Source organism: Vulpes lagopus, chromosome 4 (assembly GCF_018345385.1).
Source record: "Vulpes lagopus strain Blue_001 chromosome 4, ASM1834538v1, whole genome shotgun sequence".
In the NCBI taxonomy this organism is placed as follows: Eukaryota; Metazoa; Chordata; class Mammalia; order Carnivora; family Canidae; genus Vulpes; species Vulpes lagopus.
Window position 1 is genome coordinate 111601517 of NC_054827.1, and position 19603 is coordinate 111621119.

Below are 19603 nucleotides of genomic sequence, written 5' to 3' on the forward strand. Positions count from 1 at the left end.
CTACTACTTCTTGGGAAAGATAATGAAGCAACCTGCATTCAGTGAATTTAAATCTGAGTCACTAAGTAAAAGGGAACACATGAGCAGTATCTCTGGAACCCTGACTCCCTAATTTCATCCATGCCTCAATTCCTTTCCAATTTATGCCTTGATTTGTCCCTCACCGTAATACACTGTCCTTCATGCACAGAGATGACCCCGATGACTCACACATCAACATGACTTGTTTTTTCCAGCAGTGGTCAGGAATTCTCACTCATCCATCCAACGTGGGTTTGCACACAATGGCTGGAGGGGATAGGGGTGCACCTATCAGCCTTTGAAGGTAGCAAGACCAAGTAGTCCACAGGCACATTGAATAAATATATGGACTTGCCTCCCACCCCCTCCACCATCAGGATGCTCATAAGCAAGCCAAATAGGCTGACAAAAGATTAGCAGTGCTGGAAAGAACATGCAATCTAAAGTCAGAGGCCTGGGTTCAAGTCCTAGGTCAGCCAATCCTTAACAGTGAAATCTTGGCTGTGTCTCAATTTGCCTTTTGGAAGTTCAGAACCCTCACCTTAAAATGAAGAGATATATTTTATATTGGAGATAGTATATTTTATATGGGAGATACTATCTCCCATAATGTTCATGATGATTAAACTAAAGTCATATAAATGAAAGTACACCTGATAACCTACAAAATCCTACATTATGAATGTTATTTATTTTTTTTTTCAATTTTTATTTATTATGAATGTTATTTATTATAAACTCTTATATACATACTCTTATATACATACTCTTATATACAAACTCTTATATACATACTCTTTAGTTAAATATAAATACTATTATTACTACATATCTGTTACCTACAGACACAGAACTAGGTCCTGCTCAGAGATAATATTCCTGTCTTCTTCAGAAATGTGCCAGAAAGAGCATCAGAAATCAAGCAACAGGGTGCCCCACTCTCACTGAACATGGTACACTCTGTCCCCCAACCTAAGGAGCCCATTTCAAGTGTACACCCAATCACTAAACATGGTATACTCTGTATTACCCAACCCAAGGAACCCTTTCAAGTTCATGCCCAACCTCAGATGGTTCAACTTCTCCCCACCCAACCTCTACCACCACTCTACTACTTGGATGGCCTTCAAGACCAAACTTACAATTCTCGAAGACTCAGTGTCTGGAAGAGCTGCCATGAGAGTGTGGTGAGCCGGTTACTCGATAGGTTTCTGCAAGAGTGACAAATACAGGAGAAATTAAGGGACAGATCTGGCATATGAAAAACCCTCTTGGTAGTGAGCCTGGTTACTTCACAGAAGCCTGGCTTTGCTGTTCTTCTCTCTTGTTCCATTCTGCTAAAGGTTTATCTGCCAGTAGTCAAGGCCACAGATGAGGTTTGGAGAGGATTTCAAAGAAAGGAAAGGGAGATTTTACAAATGTTAAAAAAAAAAGGTCTTGGTCATTTTCCCACATCTTGTGACCAAAATAAAGGTTCAGGGAACCTTTTGGAGGCCACTCTCCCACAGGGGGACAGAGCTCTCAGGATACACAAGCCAATAAGCATTCTTTTTCATTTTTATCATTGAGATTTCAGTAACATTAAAAAAAAACCTGTGAATATTTAATGTATACATCTTGATGAATTTCAAGGTAAGTGTGTGTGTACCCGTGAAAATGTCAACATAAACATGCCATTAACTTAAGCATCAACTCTAAAAGTTTCCTCCTTCTCTCTCTTCTCTTTTCTTTTTTTTTTCCAATAACCATTAATTTAAGATATAATCTCAACAAATTTTTAGGTATACGATACAGTATCATTAATGACCTGCTATACTGTACTGTACATCTCTAGGACTTACCTTGTGTAAGTGAAACGATATACACGTTTACCAACAAGCATTCTTAATATTCACAATAGTGAAAAAAAACTCTGCAGGTCACCTCCAATTTCTTCTATCCAGTCCCTCCCCCAGCAAAGAGGCCCATCAATGATCAAGACATCAGCCTTTTGTTCACACTTCTGTTCTCCTCCTAATGGCTATTTAATTGTTCTCATTAAAATGTACAGGGGAAAGGAGTAGCCATTAGTCTTCCAAATAATAGAAGAAACACGCCCACAGTTATCACTTTGCCAGTCTCAACAAACAACTTCTGATGTGATAACAGCCCTTTAAGGCAGCAGTTAGACACTGCTGGAGTCCAAGTGACACCCCAGGAACTCTACTCCCGCACTGATGAGAATGGATGGCTGTACGGATGCCATGTAGGTAAATATCTATACACACACACACACACTAGCATGCATGTATTTGTGTCTACTAAACATGCAGGTGATAAATGCAAGCACAGACTCTTGTTTATATGCACACATATACGCTGACACACACACCTCTACTTGGGTGATTTCTACTGCAGATATTTGGGGAGAATCAAACGCAGGCTACCGGTAGAGTGGACGAATGAGAAGGTCCCTCTGAAACTTACATTCAAGTTATAAATGAGTAAGCAAGAGAACTACAGTCTGCCACGAATAGAAGGGGGGGCGGGTAACAAAGAAAGTGATGCCATAACCCGTGTGGGAGAGGGAGACAGCTCCTTTATGCAGGAGCTTAAAGAGGTGCCTTCCAAGAGGGTAACATCAAGCTGAGGCCAGAGTGAGACTGAGCCAGTGCCAAGGTTGGAGTGTTCTGGGCAGTGGACACAAGAAGAGCAAAGGCAGAAAGGTGACCAGTGAGGAAGGAGGTAGGGGAGAGCGGTCAGGGGTTAGGAGGAGAGGGGATAGCCACAACCACCTTGCTGGCCATGGTGAGGACCTTGGATTTTATTTTAAGGAGCAACGGGAAGGCATTGGATGGCTTTGAGGGAAGTGACATAATCTAATTACCAAGACTGAAAGCTGGCAGAGGAGTTAGAGGCTGTTACTGAGGAAGGGGATTAGGAGAAGGAGGCAGGTGGATTCAGGGAGTGGGGGTGGGGATGGAGAGATCACCGCCAGAACTGGGTTCTGAATTGGGTCTGGGAAAGGATGGAGGAAGATATTAGCAACTAGGCGAGCGGCCAGGTCACTTAATGAGAGGCTGTAAAGGGGTCATATCTGGGGATGGGGTTAGGATTAAGAGCCTCCCCTTGCAAATACTAAGTTTGAGATGCCTGTTAGACATCCAGAGAGACAAATCAACTAGCCTGTTGGATACATGGGTCTGGAGGTCATAGAGAAGTCCAGGCCGGTAGGATCACAGAGAGTATGCACAGCCCTCAGAGGGACAGATAGCAGACACAAGGACAAACCAGGGACAGGGCTTCCTCTTAGCACCTGAAGCAGCCAAGACCCTTGGTGACAACCAGTGACTATGTTAGGAAGGCAACACCTATTCTGTGGGTGCAGGGGGCTGGTGGACAAAGGAAGGGGACCCCAGGCTTCCTGTGCCACTCCCACTACACCCAGCACTCTGTACAGAGTCCTCAAGCCTGCAGCGCTGTCTAGGGTAGGCCTCCCACATCCCAATTCCTGCCCGCGGAAGGAAGAGCCCAATTCCTGCCCACGGAAGGAAGAGTAATACACGTGACTCACCAAAAGCTCATAAACCTTAACCTGCCCACATGCTCAGCTTCACAAAACCCTCCCACTGGTCCGTCTTGTGTCTACAAACTTCCTTCATCCACCGGTGATCAGAAGGAAACGGTGATAAAGGAGGACCTGCATGGTGACCACTTAAGGACCACTTAAGGACATCAGGTCGGGACATGCAGCTCCCCGACCCACCTCCTGCTCAGGAGGGCTGAAGCGGGGATAAGGGGCACACACACAGTTAGTGGCTGACTTGACACTAGGTTTTGCCCCTGGAGCTCAGACCTCTCAGTTAAGGACACCCAAGTCAAGGACACTCCCCACCTCAGGAGTCTCCATTACCTTTAGCTTCTTAGCTTCTATTTGTTTCAGCAAACGCGAATGACTCACCCAGGTAGAAGTGTTCTGTTTTGTTTTCCTGGCTCACTGTCTATATGCGACTACAGCAGTGGCAGCAGAATCAGATAAAGCCCATCTGCCTTATGTCATCTCTGCCTCGCCCTAGCACCACCTTGAACAGAACCCCCAGGTCTACAACGGAGCAGTACCCCATGAGAGTCAACAGCCGGGAACCCCAGATTCCCTGAGCCCTCAGAAGCAGCCTCGCCTGCCTCTCCCCCCACCTCGCAGCAAGAAGCAGGGCAATAGCCCAGAAAACAGGAGTAATCCAGGTGAAGTGGGGACCCTGCCCATCTCTGAGGAACGACCAGCCTCGGGGTGTGTCAGGGGTTCCTGGGGAGCCTGAGGCAGGGATCAGCCTGCCAGCAATGTCCTTTCACAAAGGTCATGTTTTGCTACGTTAGGCAGAAATGTCATGAGAAAATTGGATTCTAGAAGAAAGAAAATAACAGGCATTCTGGGCAAATAAAGAATAAGAAATAGCATTATCTCCTTATTACAAATTGGAGGGGGGAGGGAATCTGGGACATTCAGCAAGGGGGAGGTGGGCCCCCTGTTCTCCTGAGTGGGGGGGGGGTGGTCCTGGCTTCATCTCTTTCCTGCCACACCCTCCACACCCCACCCAGAAGAGAAAGGACCCCTGGATCAGTCCAGTTCTTCAGGCAGATGGAGCGGCCACTGCAATACTCACGGGGTCTGTCCAGGACTAAAAACTCCCCTCCTCCCCAACTGCCCCCCTGGGACACAGCCCGCCTTCTCTCATTGGAGGGATGCCTGCCCTCGCTCCTTCTGCAGCCGGGCCACTCCCCTCTGCTCACACCCTCCTGCCTCGCTCAACTACCAGGACAACCAGCAGCTGCCCTTCACCAAGGGCTTATGAAACACCAGGCACTGTGTTCAGCACTTTTACATTCATGACTTCATTTAATATGTACAGCAACTGTCCTGGGCAGGTGTTACCATAATCTCCACGGTCGAGTTGAACAGGTCTGAGTGGCCTTAATGCAAAGACTCCATCAACAAGCAACAAGCCAACACACGCAGGAACATCTGCAACCAACACACAGACGTGTCAATTCCCAGGTTCCCACACACCCCTCGGCGTCAGATGCCAGAGACAGCGACACCATGGCACAACACAAGTCCCTTGAGGAGTGCAGTGCACACAATCCATAAAACTGTGCATGGTGCCCTGCCACAGACACACAGGGGAGCGATCTAGTCCCAGAGACAAATATATACACAAAAGACAAGTAAGGCAAGTGCACAGCCACCACAAGACAAGCAGGACACACCTCTGGCCATCCTGCCCTCACAGGCATTTATTTATAAATGTTGACGGTACGGGGAAATGGGGACGCTAAGACATGGAGCTTTAACAGTCTTACCACCCATTCAGAACTCACTACCCCTGATTTTCCTCCCGGCTCGTACCTCACCTGTATTCACCTGCCACCAAGAATTGATGGGCCGGTTATCCCACTCATCAGACCAGGGCCCATCCTGCCTCTGGGCCCCACGGCAGCCTCTTCCCTAACAGATCCATTATCTCCCAGCTCTGACTTTTGCTTGGGTCAATGGCCAGTTTCCCAGCCACCTGACCACAGGAATTAATTTGGTGAGCAAGATTTTTACGAGATGATACATCAAACACTTTCCCAACACCAGGCTCTGCGACATTGCCCCCGTATCCCTCATCTGAGACTTCCAAAACAAAGCCATTAATTCTGTCCTGCACTACTGGCTCTCTCACAGCCCCAGCTCCGGGGCCCAGAGTAATGAACAATGACGACGCGGCCACTGGGGGCTCTGGGAACAGGGAGCCAGACACGCAGATGGCCAGAATCTGACCCAGAAGAAGGACAGGAATGAGATGGCTCTTCCTGTGTTAACCCCTTGGTGAACACGGGTCCTTCCAGGCTGAACACCTCAGCACAGTAAGCGGTCCCACGATCTTCCTAAAGGAGTCACCTGACTGCAGCAGGATAGATCCCATGACTGGGGAGGATGTCACCCTCCAGCCTGGGAGCACTACTGTCCAACAAAAGGGTCACTCAAGATAGACCCTGGTGTCAAGAAAAGCCAATCAGAGGACTTCCTCTGTTGCCCAAGAGACAGCACATCCTTGGGGACTGGGACTTGAGAAGGGGACACTGAGCCCCACCCACAGGTGATCCTGAAAATGGGAGACTTTGTGGACTTCCTGGATGTACAGTGTGGCTGACATGTGGAAGTGCCTCCGCCCCCACAGGCAGAGGCAGGCCCAGGGGGCAGGAGATGTTTCAGGACTCAAGCATGTAGGGGATCGTTGGTGCCAAGTGCCCTGCCATCCCTGTGCTAGTATGTCTGACTGCTGCATCATGCCCGGCTCAGCCCGGCGCCCTCACCTCCTCACGTCCACACCAAGGACCCTTTGTTGGGTCTGCCCCGCCCCTACTTCAGCTCCTGGGGGCTCACTCCACCTCCGCACCCTCTCTCTCCCCTTCGCTTTGGTTTTGTCTTCTGCAGTTATGGGTTAAATTGTATCCCCTTCAAAATTCCTATGTTGACATCCAATGCCTCAGAACCTCAGAATGAGGTTAAATGAGGTCACTGAGATAAACCCTAATTCAATAGCATGAGTGTCCCTCTGAGAAGATATGAGGACACAGACACAGATAGAAGGAGACCGGGTGAAGACATGGGGAGAAGACACCCATCTACAAGCCAAGGAGGCAGACTTTAGAAGAAACCGACCCTGCAGACACCTTCATCTTGGACTTCCAGCTTCTAGAACCATGGGAAATAAGTTTCTGTTGTTGAAGTCACCAAGATCTCTGCTACTCTGTTATAGCAGCTCAAGCAAACTATATACCTGTCCCCACTGCCTCTTTTTTTTTTCTTTTATTGACCCCCAGCCCTGACAGCCAAGCTGGCTGCCCAGCTGTGGCCCCTGAAAGGTTCTGTGCCAAGGTGCTCTAGGGAACCAGCTTCCCAACCACGGTCCCTACTAAAGGACCACTGCTAAGATCTAACCTGGCATCTGTCCACCTGCTCAGCTCCCCTCTGGGCACAGGCAGTGTCCTTCCACAAAAGATTGATAAAAGAGAAAACTGAACTTCTAGTGATGCCCACCTGGCCCTACTCTGACCACCGTGTCAGCTGGGGAGGAGGGCCAGGCAGGTTAAGTCCCAGTCTCAGTCTGGAGGCCCAGAGGTCTGTCTCTTCCTCCCTGACTTGGAACCTGGCAGCACGAACAGCCCCTTCCTCAGGAAGTCACCCCCATGGCCTGCCCTTCACCAAGCATCCAGCCTGGGGAGCAGCCTCCTTTAGGACTCACCCTACAGATGGCCTCGGGAACTTCCTTTCCGTTCCCTGACACCCAGTCCCATTATCTGAGCTGCTTTGCAGGGTGCAGCATAACCAGGGTGGGCTATCCTTGGGGATCAGCTTTTCTAGGACACCAGAAGGTACCGGCTTCTCTCTTTGAGTCCCTGACCCCTCTTTCCATCCTCCCAGACCTGGGTGGGAGCTGTGCTGGGAGGAGCCCCATGAACCCCTGCTCTGGGTCCCCAAGGAAGCCATGGAAGCAGCTGGAACCAGGGCTATCCTCAGGAGGAGTCTCAGCCTGGTCCACCCCAGAAGTATGTCCAGTGTCTGGGCAGCAGGTGACTGATGCCTTGAGGGTGGGGGAAATGCCCACTCCTACCTGCCCCACCACCCCCACAGGGTCACTCATGGAGAAGCTGGGGCATGGAAGGTAAAGGGGGGTCCCCTATATCCCCCACAAGTCCTCTTATATGTGTATAAATACATGGGATGTTAATGGAGGCCCGCCCCCACATTGCCATCGCTATGTGATAGTCCATTGTCTCCTCTCCTGGCCTTCCACCCTCTTCCTCTATTTATTTTACATGTTTTTTTTTTGGGGGGGGGTTCCACCCTGAACCCTCGGACCCCCTTCCAGGTTCCTGTTTATAGGTCCCATGCCCTTTCTCTGGGACTTGGATGTGAAATCTGTCTCAGTAAACCCTTTGGAATAAGGGGCAGGGGGAGAAAGAAAGAAAAAAGAAAGAAAGAAAAGAAAAGAAAGAAAAAAAGAAAAGAAAAGAAAAAGAAAGAGAGAGAGAGAAAGAAAGAAGAAAGAAAGAAAGAAAGAAAGAAAGAAAGAAAGAAAGAAAGAAAGAAAGAAAGAAAGAAAGAAAAAGAACACGGAGGACCAGGAGTGTGTTCAGCTGCAGCCCAAAGATGAAGGTGGCTTCCCCTAGAGGACCCATTTCACTGCTGGCAAAGGCCCTATTCTGAATACTGTACCGGCTCAGAGCACCAACCACAGCTAACCAGAACACAGCAGAGGCCAAGCCCCCTCTTGAATCTTGCAGGCTCCTAGGAGCTGTGGCTTGCTGGCTGCATCCATCATGATCTAAATCTTCCTTCATCCAAGAAGGCAGCATTCTAAAAGGTGAAATTCTGGGGATGCCTGGGTGGCTTGGTTGGTTAAGCATCTGCCTTGGGCTCAGGTCATGATCCCAGGATCCTGGAAGATCTCTGGGATCCTGGGATTGAGCTCCTTGAGCAGGGAGCCTGCTTCTCCCTCTGTCCCTCCCCCCATTTGTGTTCTCTCTCTCTCTCTCTCTCTCTCTCTCTCTCTCAAATAAACAAAATATTTTTAAAAATTTTAGAAAGGTGCAACTCTTCCTTCTTTGACAAATGCTGTCCTCTTGGCAATCTCTCTGTCCTCCTTTCATTTTCCCCATAAAAAAAACTTCTCCTCAGTCTTCTTGGAAACAGCCAATTCCTTCCTCTGTCACCCCATACCAGGATTCTTCTGAAATTGCTGAAGAATCTGGAGGAAAGTTCAAGAAAGGAGACACCTCCCCCCTTCCTGAGGCAGCACCAACTCCATATAGAGTTTGTTGAAGAGGAATCAACCAACCACAGAGAAGGAGGATGCCAGTCCACTGCCCACTTCTCCAAGAGCCAGGGCATGTATGCTTCATTGACCTTCCTTGACCTTGAGACTTTGTGTGCAGTCGGCTCCACACCAGAGGTGAGTGCAGCCCACCATGAGGAGCAGTTAAGGTGGCTGCCACCAAGCTCTTTGGGATGAACTGGTGGGAAGAGAGGAAGCACCATGCAATAGCATCCCCAAGATCTGCTGCCAGCCACCAAGGAGGCTCTATGAGCCAACCTCTTAAAACCCAGTGCCTGGGACAAGGAAGCAGGGGCTGTCACCCAATGTTCCTCTTGAAGACCAAGAAATATTTTTCTACATCATTGATATATTTGCTTTTCCCTCAATTAAATTGCTGTAAAAGGGGGTGGGGGTTAAAGCCATTTGAGCCATTTTTATTCAGCTAAATTACACTGGATGGCTCATTTAATGAACTTTAATGAAGCCAAAATGCTTTCTCTAATCAAATCTCCAGTGACGTGACTGGTGTCTTGACCTTAGATCAGGAGACTGGATGCAGCTTTTCTACAAGACCCTGTGCTGGACTGAACCAGGGTTTCCCAGAGAACGTTCCCAGGGAATCTGAGGTCTGCAGTACATTAATGGATATGACAAGGGGGAAAAAAATCATGTTGCTTGAAAAATGTGGTTTTAAACCAATTAAACAGGCTTATTTACTGCAGAACTTCTCAGAGCCTTTATTAAGAGAAAGATCTGACCTACTGAGTCCCAGTCTTATTAGACCACAGAACCTTCTCTATCGAGCATCTACCAAAAACATCACCCCATAAAACATGCAGAAATGATGGTTGTGGTAAGAAATAGGTATTTGCTTTTGCTCCAGGGTTCTTGGCTCACAGCTGCCTTGGAATTTCTTGAGCAGTAAGAGAGATGGCAGCATCTTTTGTTATAATATTTGATCTCTTGTCCTCAGCTCCTGAGATTGCTTCAGAAAATGAGGTGACTTTTAAAAGCCCCTGAAGATGGGGGCTGGTTGCCAAGGGAACCAACCATGTAGAGAGGATTAGAACTTTCAGTCCCACGCCCCGATTTCTAGAAAGGGGAGAAGGAGCAGAGGTTGAATCAATCACCAATGGCCAATGATTGAATCTAACAAGCCTATATATAATATAGTCCCCATAAAAACCCCATAAAAAAAGGGGACTGGGGTTTGACGAACCAGAACACTTCCACATGCCACCATACCAGACCCCAAACTCCACAAGGATGAAAGCTCCTTTGTTCAGGACCTGGCCTTATGTATCTTTTCATCTGGCTGTTGATTTGTACTCTTTAATATCCTTTGTAATAAACCGGTAATCTAGCAAGTAAATTAGTTTCCTGAGCTCTGTGAGCCACTCTAGCAAATTAATCGAACCCAAGGAGGGGGTCATGGGAATGTGTGATTTACAGCCAGGCTGTCAGAAGCACCAGTAACAACCTGGATTTGGGACTGGCATCTGAAGTGGGGACTGAGCCCTCACCCTGTGAGATCTGATGATGTCTCTGGGTAGACAGTGTCAGAATCGAGTTGAATTGCAGGACACCCAGCTGGTGTCCCAGAATTGCTTGGTGGCATGTGGGGGGGGGGGGAGGGACACACATTCGAATCGGGTGCAGAATCATTCATCATTGAGCACAGGGGTCAGCAAGCTATTGTCTGCAGGCCAGCTCTCTGTTTTTGTAAATAGTTTTTTGGAACACAGCCACATCCCTTCATTTGTGTGTTGTCTGTGTCCACGTTCTAGGTGGAATGATGGTCCTCTAGATGTCCCATCCTAGTCCCCAGAATCTGTGAATAGACCAACTTCCATGGCAAAAGAGACTTTCCAGATGTAATTAAGAGTGTGAACCTTGAGATGAAAAAGTTATCCTTAATTATCCCCTGGCCCCAATGTAATCACAGCGTCCTCAGAAGTGGAAGAGGGGGACAGAGAGAAGGTCAGAGAGAGATGTGACTAGGGAAGACAGGAAAAGACTCGATGTGCTGGCTCTGACGATGGTGGAAGGCATCACAGGCCAAGGAATGTGCATTGTGTCTAGAAGCTGGAAGAGGCAATGAAACAAATTCTCCCCTAGAGCCTCCAGAAGGGACCCCAGCCTTGCAGACACCTGGATTATTAGCCCAGTGAGGACCATGCAGGTTCTAAGCTACACAGTGTATAGCAAGAAAGTTGTCTTACAACGGTTAGGGTAATTTGTTATAGCAGCAACAGAAAACTCATACACCCTCAGAGCTTGCATTAGAGCCACAGAGTTGGGTAGCTATCACAGAAACCAGATGGCCCACAAAGCCTAAACCACTTAGCACGTGGACCTTTACAGAAAAAGTGTGCCCACCCTCACCCATAGAAATATAATATGAGCCATATATGCAAATTCAAACTTCCTAGTGGTCAAATTTTAAAAAGTGAAAAGAGAGAGATCAAAGTAGTTGTATTCATATATTATGCTTAACTCAGTAAATATAAGGTATCATCAATTTATGTGATCAGCATAACAAATGCTGATGAGATAGTTCATATTCTTTTGTGTGCCTGTTACATCTTTGAAATCCACGTGTGCGTTACATTCACAATGCATCTCAGTTTGGACTGGCCACATTTCAAGGGCTTAAGACCCACGGATGACAGCTCTAGACCATCTGTATAAGCCAGTCCCTGACTGAGGTCCTCAGTGGAGAGGAGCTGCCAACAGGTGGAGAAGGAAAAACTCTAATTCTCCGACGTAAGGGCAGGTGCCCTTTCTCCAGATGCCGATCTGTCCCAGAACCCAGCAGACACATGGCTTGCTGCATAGGAAGGAATCACTCCAGTTGTCCCCAACTACACGCAACACCATGGAGAAGCTGCCAGTATCCTTCAAGCTGGAAAAGCTCAAGAAAGGCACAGTAATGAGGTGGAAATGGACCGTGGCCCAACACATGAGACACTGGGTGTGCTCGCTGGACTTTCAGAAGGCTCGGCCTACCTAATCCAGTCCAGGCTCCACTTTGAAGTTCAAGTCTTTCCACACAATGACCTCAACTCCCTGCATCCATGTACTCCCATCATCACCCACCTCCCTCCACATAACTAACCCTAAAGATGCCCCCCCCCCTCCATGAACAGAGCAGGGTCATTGGGCTGGCTGTACCCTGACAGCTCCCTGGCACATCCCCATCTCCACACCGCGGCTCCCAGCACCCTCTACACATTCATGCTCTGGCTCCCTGTCTCACAGACACAGCTCAGATAGTCCTAAGGACGGCCAGTGTCACTCATTCCAAAACCTTCTCACCCTCTTCTTCCCAGGTCTTTTTGTCTGGGCCTCAGGCACAACCCATGTCTCAGACTGCCAGCTTTGACGGACTGCTCTATATGTGTTGTCCTCCTCCCCCAGAAAACTGCTCTTCCTGCAGGTGGAGAACCACTTCTTTTCAGCTGGAGAGACCTTACAGCCCCTAGAGCATAGTAAGTGATCAATAAAGGTACAGCAAGTTCAACTGAATTCTCACAGAACTTCAGCATCATGTGGGCCTGGGTGCTGGTCCTACCTCTCCTGTTTCTATGCTCTGTGACCCCTGGTGCTGCTACCTGACCTCTCTGCTCATATGTAGATTGGGGATATGGAGACAGAGCCTGTCCCTTTGAGTAGCAGTGGTGATTAAGTGGGCTATGGCAAACAGGGTGAAGTTGGCACCAGGCCTGGCCCTTGATAAACACAATCTATCATTGTTCAAGCATAGCGTCTCACCCCTTATCTGCCCATCTCCAGTCACTGTTGAAGCTACAAGCAGCCCAAGCCCATGAGTACAAGTGCCAGAGGCCCAGGCAATGACCCCCTGAACTCAAGCATCAACGAAACCTCCGTTCAACAAAAGAACACAGAAACCCATTTTAATGAGACAGCAAGTAGCATCTACCCCCCTAGAGATGTGTTGGCACCTGAACTCCAGCCCAGCCCAGCCCACTGGCTACATGCATGGGCAGAGCCTAAAGGCCCCACAGGTCCAGGGAAGATGTAGCCCTCACCATGCGGCTTAGGGGCCAAAGGTCTGGTGCCTGAGCTTACAAAACGCCTTAGCAATAGCTCTGAGCCTTCATGCAGTCCTGCTTCTCACCAGACCTTGAGTGTTACTGAGACTATTCTGAGGGGTTCTGCTCCTTGGAAGTTTCTTTTCAGACAAATTAACCAAAAGCTAATTGCCCTGAAGCAGGAGAGCTCTCTCTGGAGCCTTAGGTCAACGAGGTCTGACAGCCATGGGGCATTCCTTGCAGCAGTTCCCTGGGGGGGGGGGGGGGGGGGGTGTTGCTGAAAAGGCCAGACCTAGCTCAGGGAGCCATGGCCCCACAACAGGCTCTGGTACATGAACAGTGATATGGGGACACTCATTTTTTTACTAAAGAGCTCTGTGACAACAGGAAAACAAAGACACAGAGAGAGGATCTGTGGAATAATCAAGATACTAACCAGAAGCAAAGCAGAGACCATTGAGGGAGGAGGGAACCGTGGCCAATGTGGCTGCGGCCATGTGGGGGCTGGTGAGGAAAATGCCATGCTCATGGTCAGAACCAAGGAACCTGAGTCTGGGAGCTGGCAAGGAGCGGGGGGCAGGGGCAGCAGGAAGGCCACCGTGCTCTTCAAGATGCAGAAAGCATATTCCTGCTTGACCAGGTACCTAAGATCTACTCTGTTCTACTCTGTGGATCTCTATTCTAAGATCTACTCTTGGGATGTGACAAAGATCTATGGCTCTCTCCAGAACAACGAAATTATGAGCAGAAAGGTGCTTTGGCCTATTTATAAAGAAACAGGATTAGGCCAACATTGCATCCGATCCCTCCTTTGAGATGAGTGGCTGGAAGAAGCACAGGCCAAGGGTGGGTTTGGGGTTAGCATCTAGGGCATGGGTTCTCCAGCTCAATTTTTGGCATCACCTGGAGGCTGATGAAACACAGGCAATCAGGTTCCACCTCCCAGAGTTTCTGATTCAGTAGGTCTGTTCTGGAATTTACATTGCTAAGCGGTTCCCAGGGGAAGTTGATGTGGCTGGTTTGGGAACCTCACTTCCAGAGCCACTGATGTAGTAAAATTCTGTCTTCCCAATGAGTTTACTTAGCCTATCAACTCCTCTGTCCTGAAAACCCAGATATCATACATGTAGGAGAGAATAAAACAGCCATGTGCCCAGATGTAAAGAGAAACTGTGTGAAGAGCTGAGGAATCCTCCCAAGAGCTCCTGGGAACAGATGCCACTGTTAATACCTAGAAAGGGGTGGAGGACTGCCAAGTGGGAGGTGTCGGAGGGCAGTCAGGAGAAGGGCTGGGACAGCTCTAGAAACCTACTAAAAGGAGCAGGTTGGGAGCCTGCTCAGCTGCCCAGTGTGGGGGGTCCCCTTGAGGCCAGAGGACACACCAAAAACCAGAGACCTTAGCCCCAAGCCTGAGGTATTTTCCGAGAAGCTTGGAGCATGATGTCACCCACTAGGATGAAAGGGTCAACTGAGGCCACTCTCTCCAGAGGTGGCTTTGTGGACAGCTGCCTGAGGGCTTCGAGTACCTCTGACCCCCTTCCCAGACCAGAGCCTGCGTGTGGATTTAAAGAGCTATAGCTGATTGCTATCTGCCTCCCTTCCAGCAGAGCCAGGAGGACACATGGATGCCACTCTTGCTTGGGGCCTTCTCATCTGCTGGGTTGGCCAGGAGACTGGGTCATGGAGACCATGTGAGGAAGTAGGTAACAGATTAGTTTTTAATATGGAATGTATGGGCAACTGGCATTGCAGGGAGGGCCGAGGCAGAAAGTGTGGTGGAGAGCTCATCATGTGCCTACTGGGAGGGGAGACCACAACCCACACAGGCAGGCAGGAATTTTCAAAGTGTTGTCCTCAGACCAGCAGCATCAGCATCACTGGGGACTCATTAGAAATACACATTCTCAGGGCCCCAGCCCACTTGCTAATCGGAACCTCTTAGGGTGAACCCAGCACCCTGCATTGTATCGGGCCCTTGAGGCAATGCTGGCTTCTGCTCCGGTTGTGAGAAGTGCTGGCACAGTGGCAAACAGCAGAGACTTTGGAGCCAGACAGATAAGCCAGACTCTTGGCTCTGGCCCTCTTGATTGTGTGACCCACCCTCCCCAACTCAGAGAAAGTTACTGAACCTCTGTGGGTCCATCTCTTCATCCTGACCACAGAAGTCATTATAGTATCTACCTATGGGGCAGCTGTAAGGATTAAGATGAATTAATGAGTGTCAACTGCCCAACATGGTGTTTGGCACACAGTAGGTGCTTGATGCATGGCCACTGGGGTGCAAGTGGTAGTAGTGACCGTAGCGACCACACACAGCAATTACTCTGGGCCAGCTTTCTTTAAAGATTTTACATAGAAGAGCTCACTTAAACACTACAACCCCATGAGGGACGTGCTACCACCACCACTACTACCATCACCATTTCCACTTTCCAAAGGGGAGATCATGGAGCAAAGAGTTTAGATCCCTTGCCCTGGGTCAGCAGCTACTACAAGGGGGAGCCAAGATTTGATATTTGAACCCTCACATCCTGGCCACAGCCTGGCCACAGTCTGTGCTTCTTATCACCTACTAGTAGTAGCAGGAGGAGGCGTGTTACTGAGGTTCCACCTCTTATGTGTCCCATGACCTCTACCTTCCTGTGACCCACTAAGACAAAATCTTAGCCTTCTTAAGTCAAATTTGGAAAACTTTCCCCACCCCCAGGTCTGAGAGGACTGGAATTCTTGGGTCTCTGAAAGGAAGAATCAAATCAACTTTCCCACTGTGTCCCCTGGTCTAACTGGGACCATAGGTAAAGCCAAAAAGGATGGAGATCCACCTGCTAGCACTGAGGGACCCCCAGGGAGAGGTGTGGAGAGTCCTCATCCAGTGATGTCTTCCCCCTTTATCGCAGACCAGACCGACCACAGGCAGGGAGGGGTCTGGTGGAGTCATACACATAATAAAGTGCCCAGGGGTGGAATGCCCTGGGACACATCTCCAGGAGGCACGTGGGCAGATGTGAGGCACAACAAACCTGCTGAGCTGCCAATGAGTGGAGCACAGGTCAGCCTTTTAGTGTGACTGGCTCGTGCTGGGGGCCTGAGCACATTTAGGAGCACTGCTTCCCATTTTTGCCCTGCCCTCAAGCTGCTGAGGAGTCGCCTCCGCATACACTGAGACTTCAGAAGCAGCAAGCAAAATGGAAGCACAAAGAAATAACAGGGCTCCGTGTCTGTATGACATGCTTGTACAGTAATGAAACCAGCAGCCCTTGGGATGAAGAATTCAACATAAGACTCGGCCACAGGCCATGTCTCTTGGATCCTCCGAAGCACCAGCACTGTAGCAAACCGAAACAGAAAGCTTCCAGGAGGTTCTATCCTTGCTTGGCCCCCTTCTAGCTATATAGTTCTTAGCTCTTTTCAGCACTCTGAACCTCCTCTCTCCTCGGAAACAGGAGCAAAATCTCTACCACATTAGACAGTGGGAGTCAAATCAAATAATACACACAGATACCCCAAACAGTGGCCGTCATATATGGGCACTCCACAAAAACGGGGCTTTTATTCCCAGTAGAGACTCAGAAAGAACAAGGATGGTGAGATACCACAAATGTTAATGAGATAACTAAAGCGCGGGGGGGGGGGGGGGGGGGGGGGGGGGGGGGGGGGGGAGGGCACCCACCAGGGTAAGGGGAGGGACCAGGGGCAGGGCCCATGCTCAAGTTCCCAAACCCTCTGTGGCTTGTGGAGGGAGCCACCGCCACAGGAATAACAAAACAAGAAAACTCGCACGCGACAATGTGCTCAGCAGACGCTGCTAAATGGTTTCCAATTAATTAACTGATTACATGATAGAACAGAAGGGGACTCGAAAGAGTGCTGTTGACCTTTAAGAATAATTAATATATCAGGATAGCAAACTCATCCAAGGAAAATAATGAGGAACATTTTAATATTACATTCAAAAGCTCTGGATGGGGAGGCAGATGGGCCTTTCCTAAGCAACGCCCAGGCTCTCTCCACCTCTTCTGGCTTCCATATCTACCCACCACCTCCTGCCCAGCCTGAGACCTCTGGACTCCCCACCTCTGCACATGAGCACTGCTGCCCCAGCCTAGTCCTGTGGCCACTGTTTGCCAGGGCAATAATAGCAAAATAAGGAGGGCAGGGTGACAGGCTCCCCATACCATGAAATGGGAGGGTGGCTGCTGAAAGGGGCATGCAGCTCCCCCTTCACAGTACACGTGCGTACCTGGACACAGTCTCTGCCCACCTAGTGCACTGCTGGGGTCAGCACCCAGACACGAGGTAGGTGCCCCTCCTCCTGGCTCCTGGCTCACACGGCAATTTCCCCGTCACAGCCCTGATGGAATATATGGTATCGTATCTGATGGCAAACAGCTCATACAGTCTGTGAGGTCACAGGCTCATCTATCTTAGTCACAGTTCTATTATTCCCAGCATCCAGCAACACAGTGTTGAGTTGGTCTGAAATGAGTTCTCTGCCATGAACAGACTTGCTTGACATTCTGGATTCTCCCAGCATTTCTGGCAAATTCCTAATCACCCTCTAGGACTCCCTGAAATATCCTTCCTCCAAAAACCCTTCCTGACTGCCACCTCCAGATTATTAGCTTTTCCCCACTCACAGTGCTCCAGAACAGCCAGTCCATCCTTTTAGCACTTGTCACACTGTCAGATAGTTTGTCAACAGTCTGGCTTCCTATTAGCCAGGAGACACCCTAAGAGTAAAAACACAGCTTTTCTTGATCTCTTTGTATCCCTGATACAAGCAATATACCTGGTATATGTAGGTACCCAGTAAATATTAGCTGAAGGATCCCCAAGATAAATGAGAGTACTCAGGCTAGAAGAAGGCAAACCTCAGAAGACCTTCACTCCTCTTTGGATGGCTCCAAGGATATGAGATCCATTCATTCAACACATACCGATGACGGGTGACCACACACATCCTGGTTTGCCCAAACAGTTCTGGTTCATGACTATTGTCCCAGAATCTCATTCTGTGGTTCCGTTTCACTCTCAAAGTGTCCCAGTTGGGGGAGTCTGGATTGCTCTGTCAGTTGAACATCCAACTCTTGGTTTGGATTCAGGTCATGATCTCAGGGTCATGTGATAGAGCCCCACATCGGGCTCCCAGCTCAGTGTGGGAGTCTGTTGGGGAGTCTCTCTCCTCCCTCTCTCTTCGCCCCTCCCCCAATACCTGCACTCTCCAAAGGAATGAATGAATGAATGATGAATGAATAACTAAATAAGTAAAATCTTCTTTTAAAAAAAAGTGTCCCAGTTTGGACAATAACTTTACTGAATTCCTACTATGCACTGTGCACTCTTCCAGCTGTTGGGTTTTATAGCACAGAGTACTAGAGATAGGCAAATTGTCTAACCAAATTTAAGCTTTAGTATTGTCTCAGCTTTTACTATATTGAAAGGCAACCCCTACCCCCTCAATCAATCAACCCACACTAATCTGGTACCTAGTTCATGCCAGGCAATGCTAGGCACTGATGCACGAAGTGAACAAGACATGTTCTCCCATGGAAACCGTTCACTGGGGTGCCTGCATGACTCAGTTGATGACCATCTGCTTTCAGCTCGGGTCATGATCCCAAAGTCCTGGGATCGAGTCCTACTCCCTGCTCAGCCAAGGAGTCTGCTTCTCCCTTTCCCTCTCTGCCCCACCCCCCTCTAAAATATCCTGGTTTTTTTTTAATCCTTAAAAAGAGCAGGTGAGATGGTATTTGCAAGAAAGTATACAGCTGCAGATATGAGGGATCCTGGAGAACAATCCCTAGAGCCCCGTGAATCCTAGGAGACCCAGTCTGACTCCTGATCTCCCTCCTTCTTCTCCAGGTTCTCATCTGTCTTCACAAAGGCTTCTCTCTGCCTAGATTATTCCAAATCACTGCAGAGTTCAGGGGCCTAATAGCTAATCTTAATTTCCAAAGCTCACGTGGCTTTGCTTCTGCTAAAATTCTCCATGTTACCACTCTCTCTCCTCCTCTGTGTCAGAAGTCCTGGCCTCATTTCTCACCCGCCTTGACTGCCAGTAACAACCATGCTCTTTCTCCTGAGCCACAGCCAAAGTGAGGGACCAGCAGCCCCCGTCCTCCCACCCCCACCCTCATCTCGATCTCACTTCCAGTGTCAGCTGAAAACATGGCTTTTCTCCTTTTAATTATGCTTCTCTGCTCCCTCTCTGTTATTGGCCTCATGACTCAGGGCTTCAATTTATTCACTAAACAATGTCATTACACCACTGTTTTCCGTAATTTATACCATGCACAGTCTTTTGGCCTGTGTTGTCCAATTCTGTAAAATGTTTGGGAAAAGCAGTGTTCGTTCCTATTCTCCATGGCCTCTCTCCTACAGAGCTCTGGCAGGGTCCCCAGAGACTTATGCAAGACCTCTTATCTCACACTGAATTATATGGAGCCCAGAACCAACCCCTGCCCCACTTGGTTCCGTGTAGACTCTCAAGATGTTGTTTCTTCACCTCCTGCCACCCCCACAGGTTATGTGAGGATCCAGTATACACTGGGAACAGGAGGGCATTTGTCTACAGAGCCAGGGCACTTTGGATGGAGACTTAGAGAAATCAGAGAAAAGAGAACAGAATGGCAAAGTACATGAGGGCATGGTTCTGGCAAAGACTGGCACTCCCAGGGGTGACCA

At 48.9% G+C, this 19603-nt stretch overlaps 1 protein-coding gene across 4 annotated transcripts in view; it reads right to left on the reverse strand.

Annotated features, from left to right (window-relative positions):
- NTRK3 (neurotrophic receptor tyrosine kinase 3) overlaps positions 1–19603 on the reverse strand; it is a 382091-nt gene that overhangs the window by 264994 nt on the left and 97494 nt on the right. For 3 of the 4 annotated variants that reach the window (XM_041751778.1, XM_041751779.1, XM_041751781.1), the window contains one exon: positions 1164–1232. In XM_041751778.1, the coding sequence (XP_041607712.1) occupies positions 1164–1232 (69 nt within the window). Of the gene's footprint in view, positions 1–210; positions 286–1163; positions 1233–19603 lie in introns of those variants that run through there. The other variant, XM_041751780.1, reaches the window with a different exon arrangement.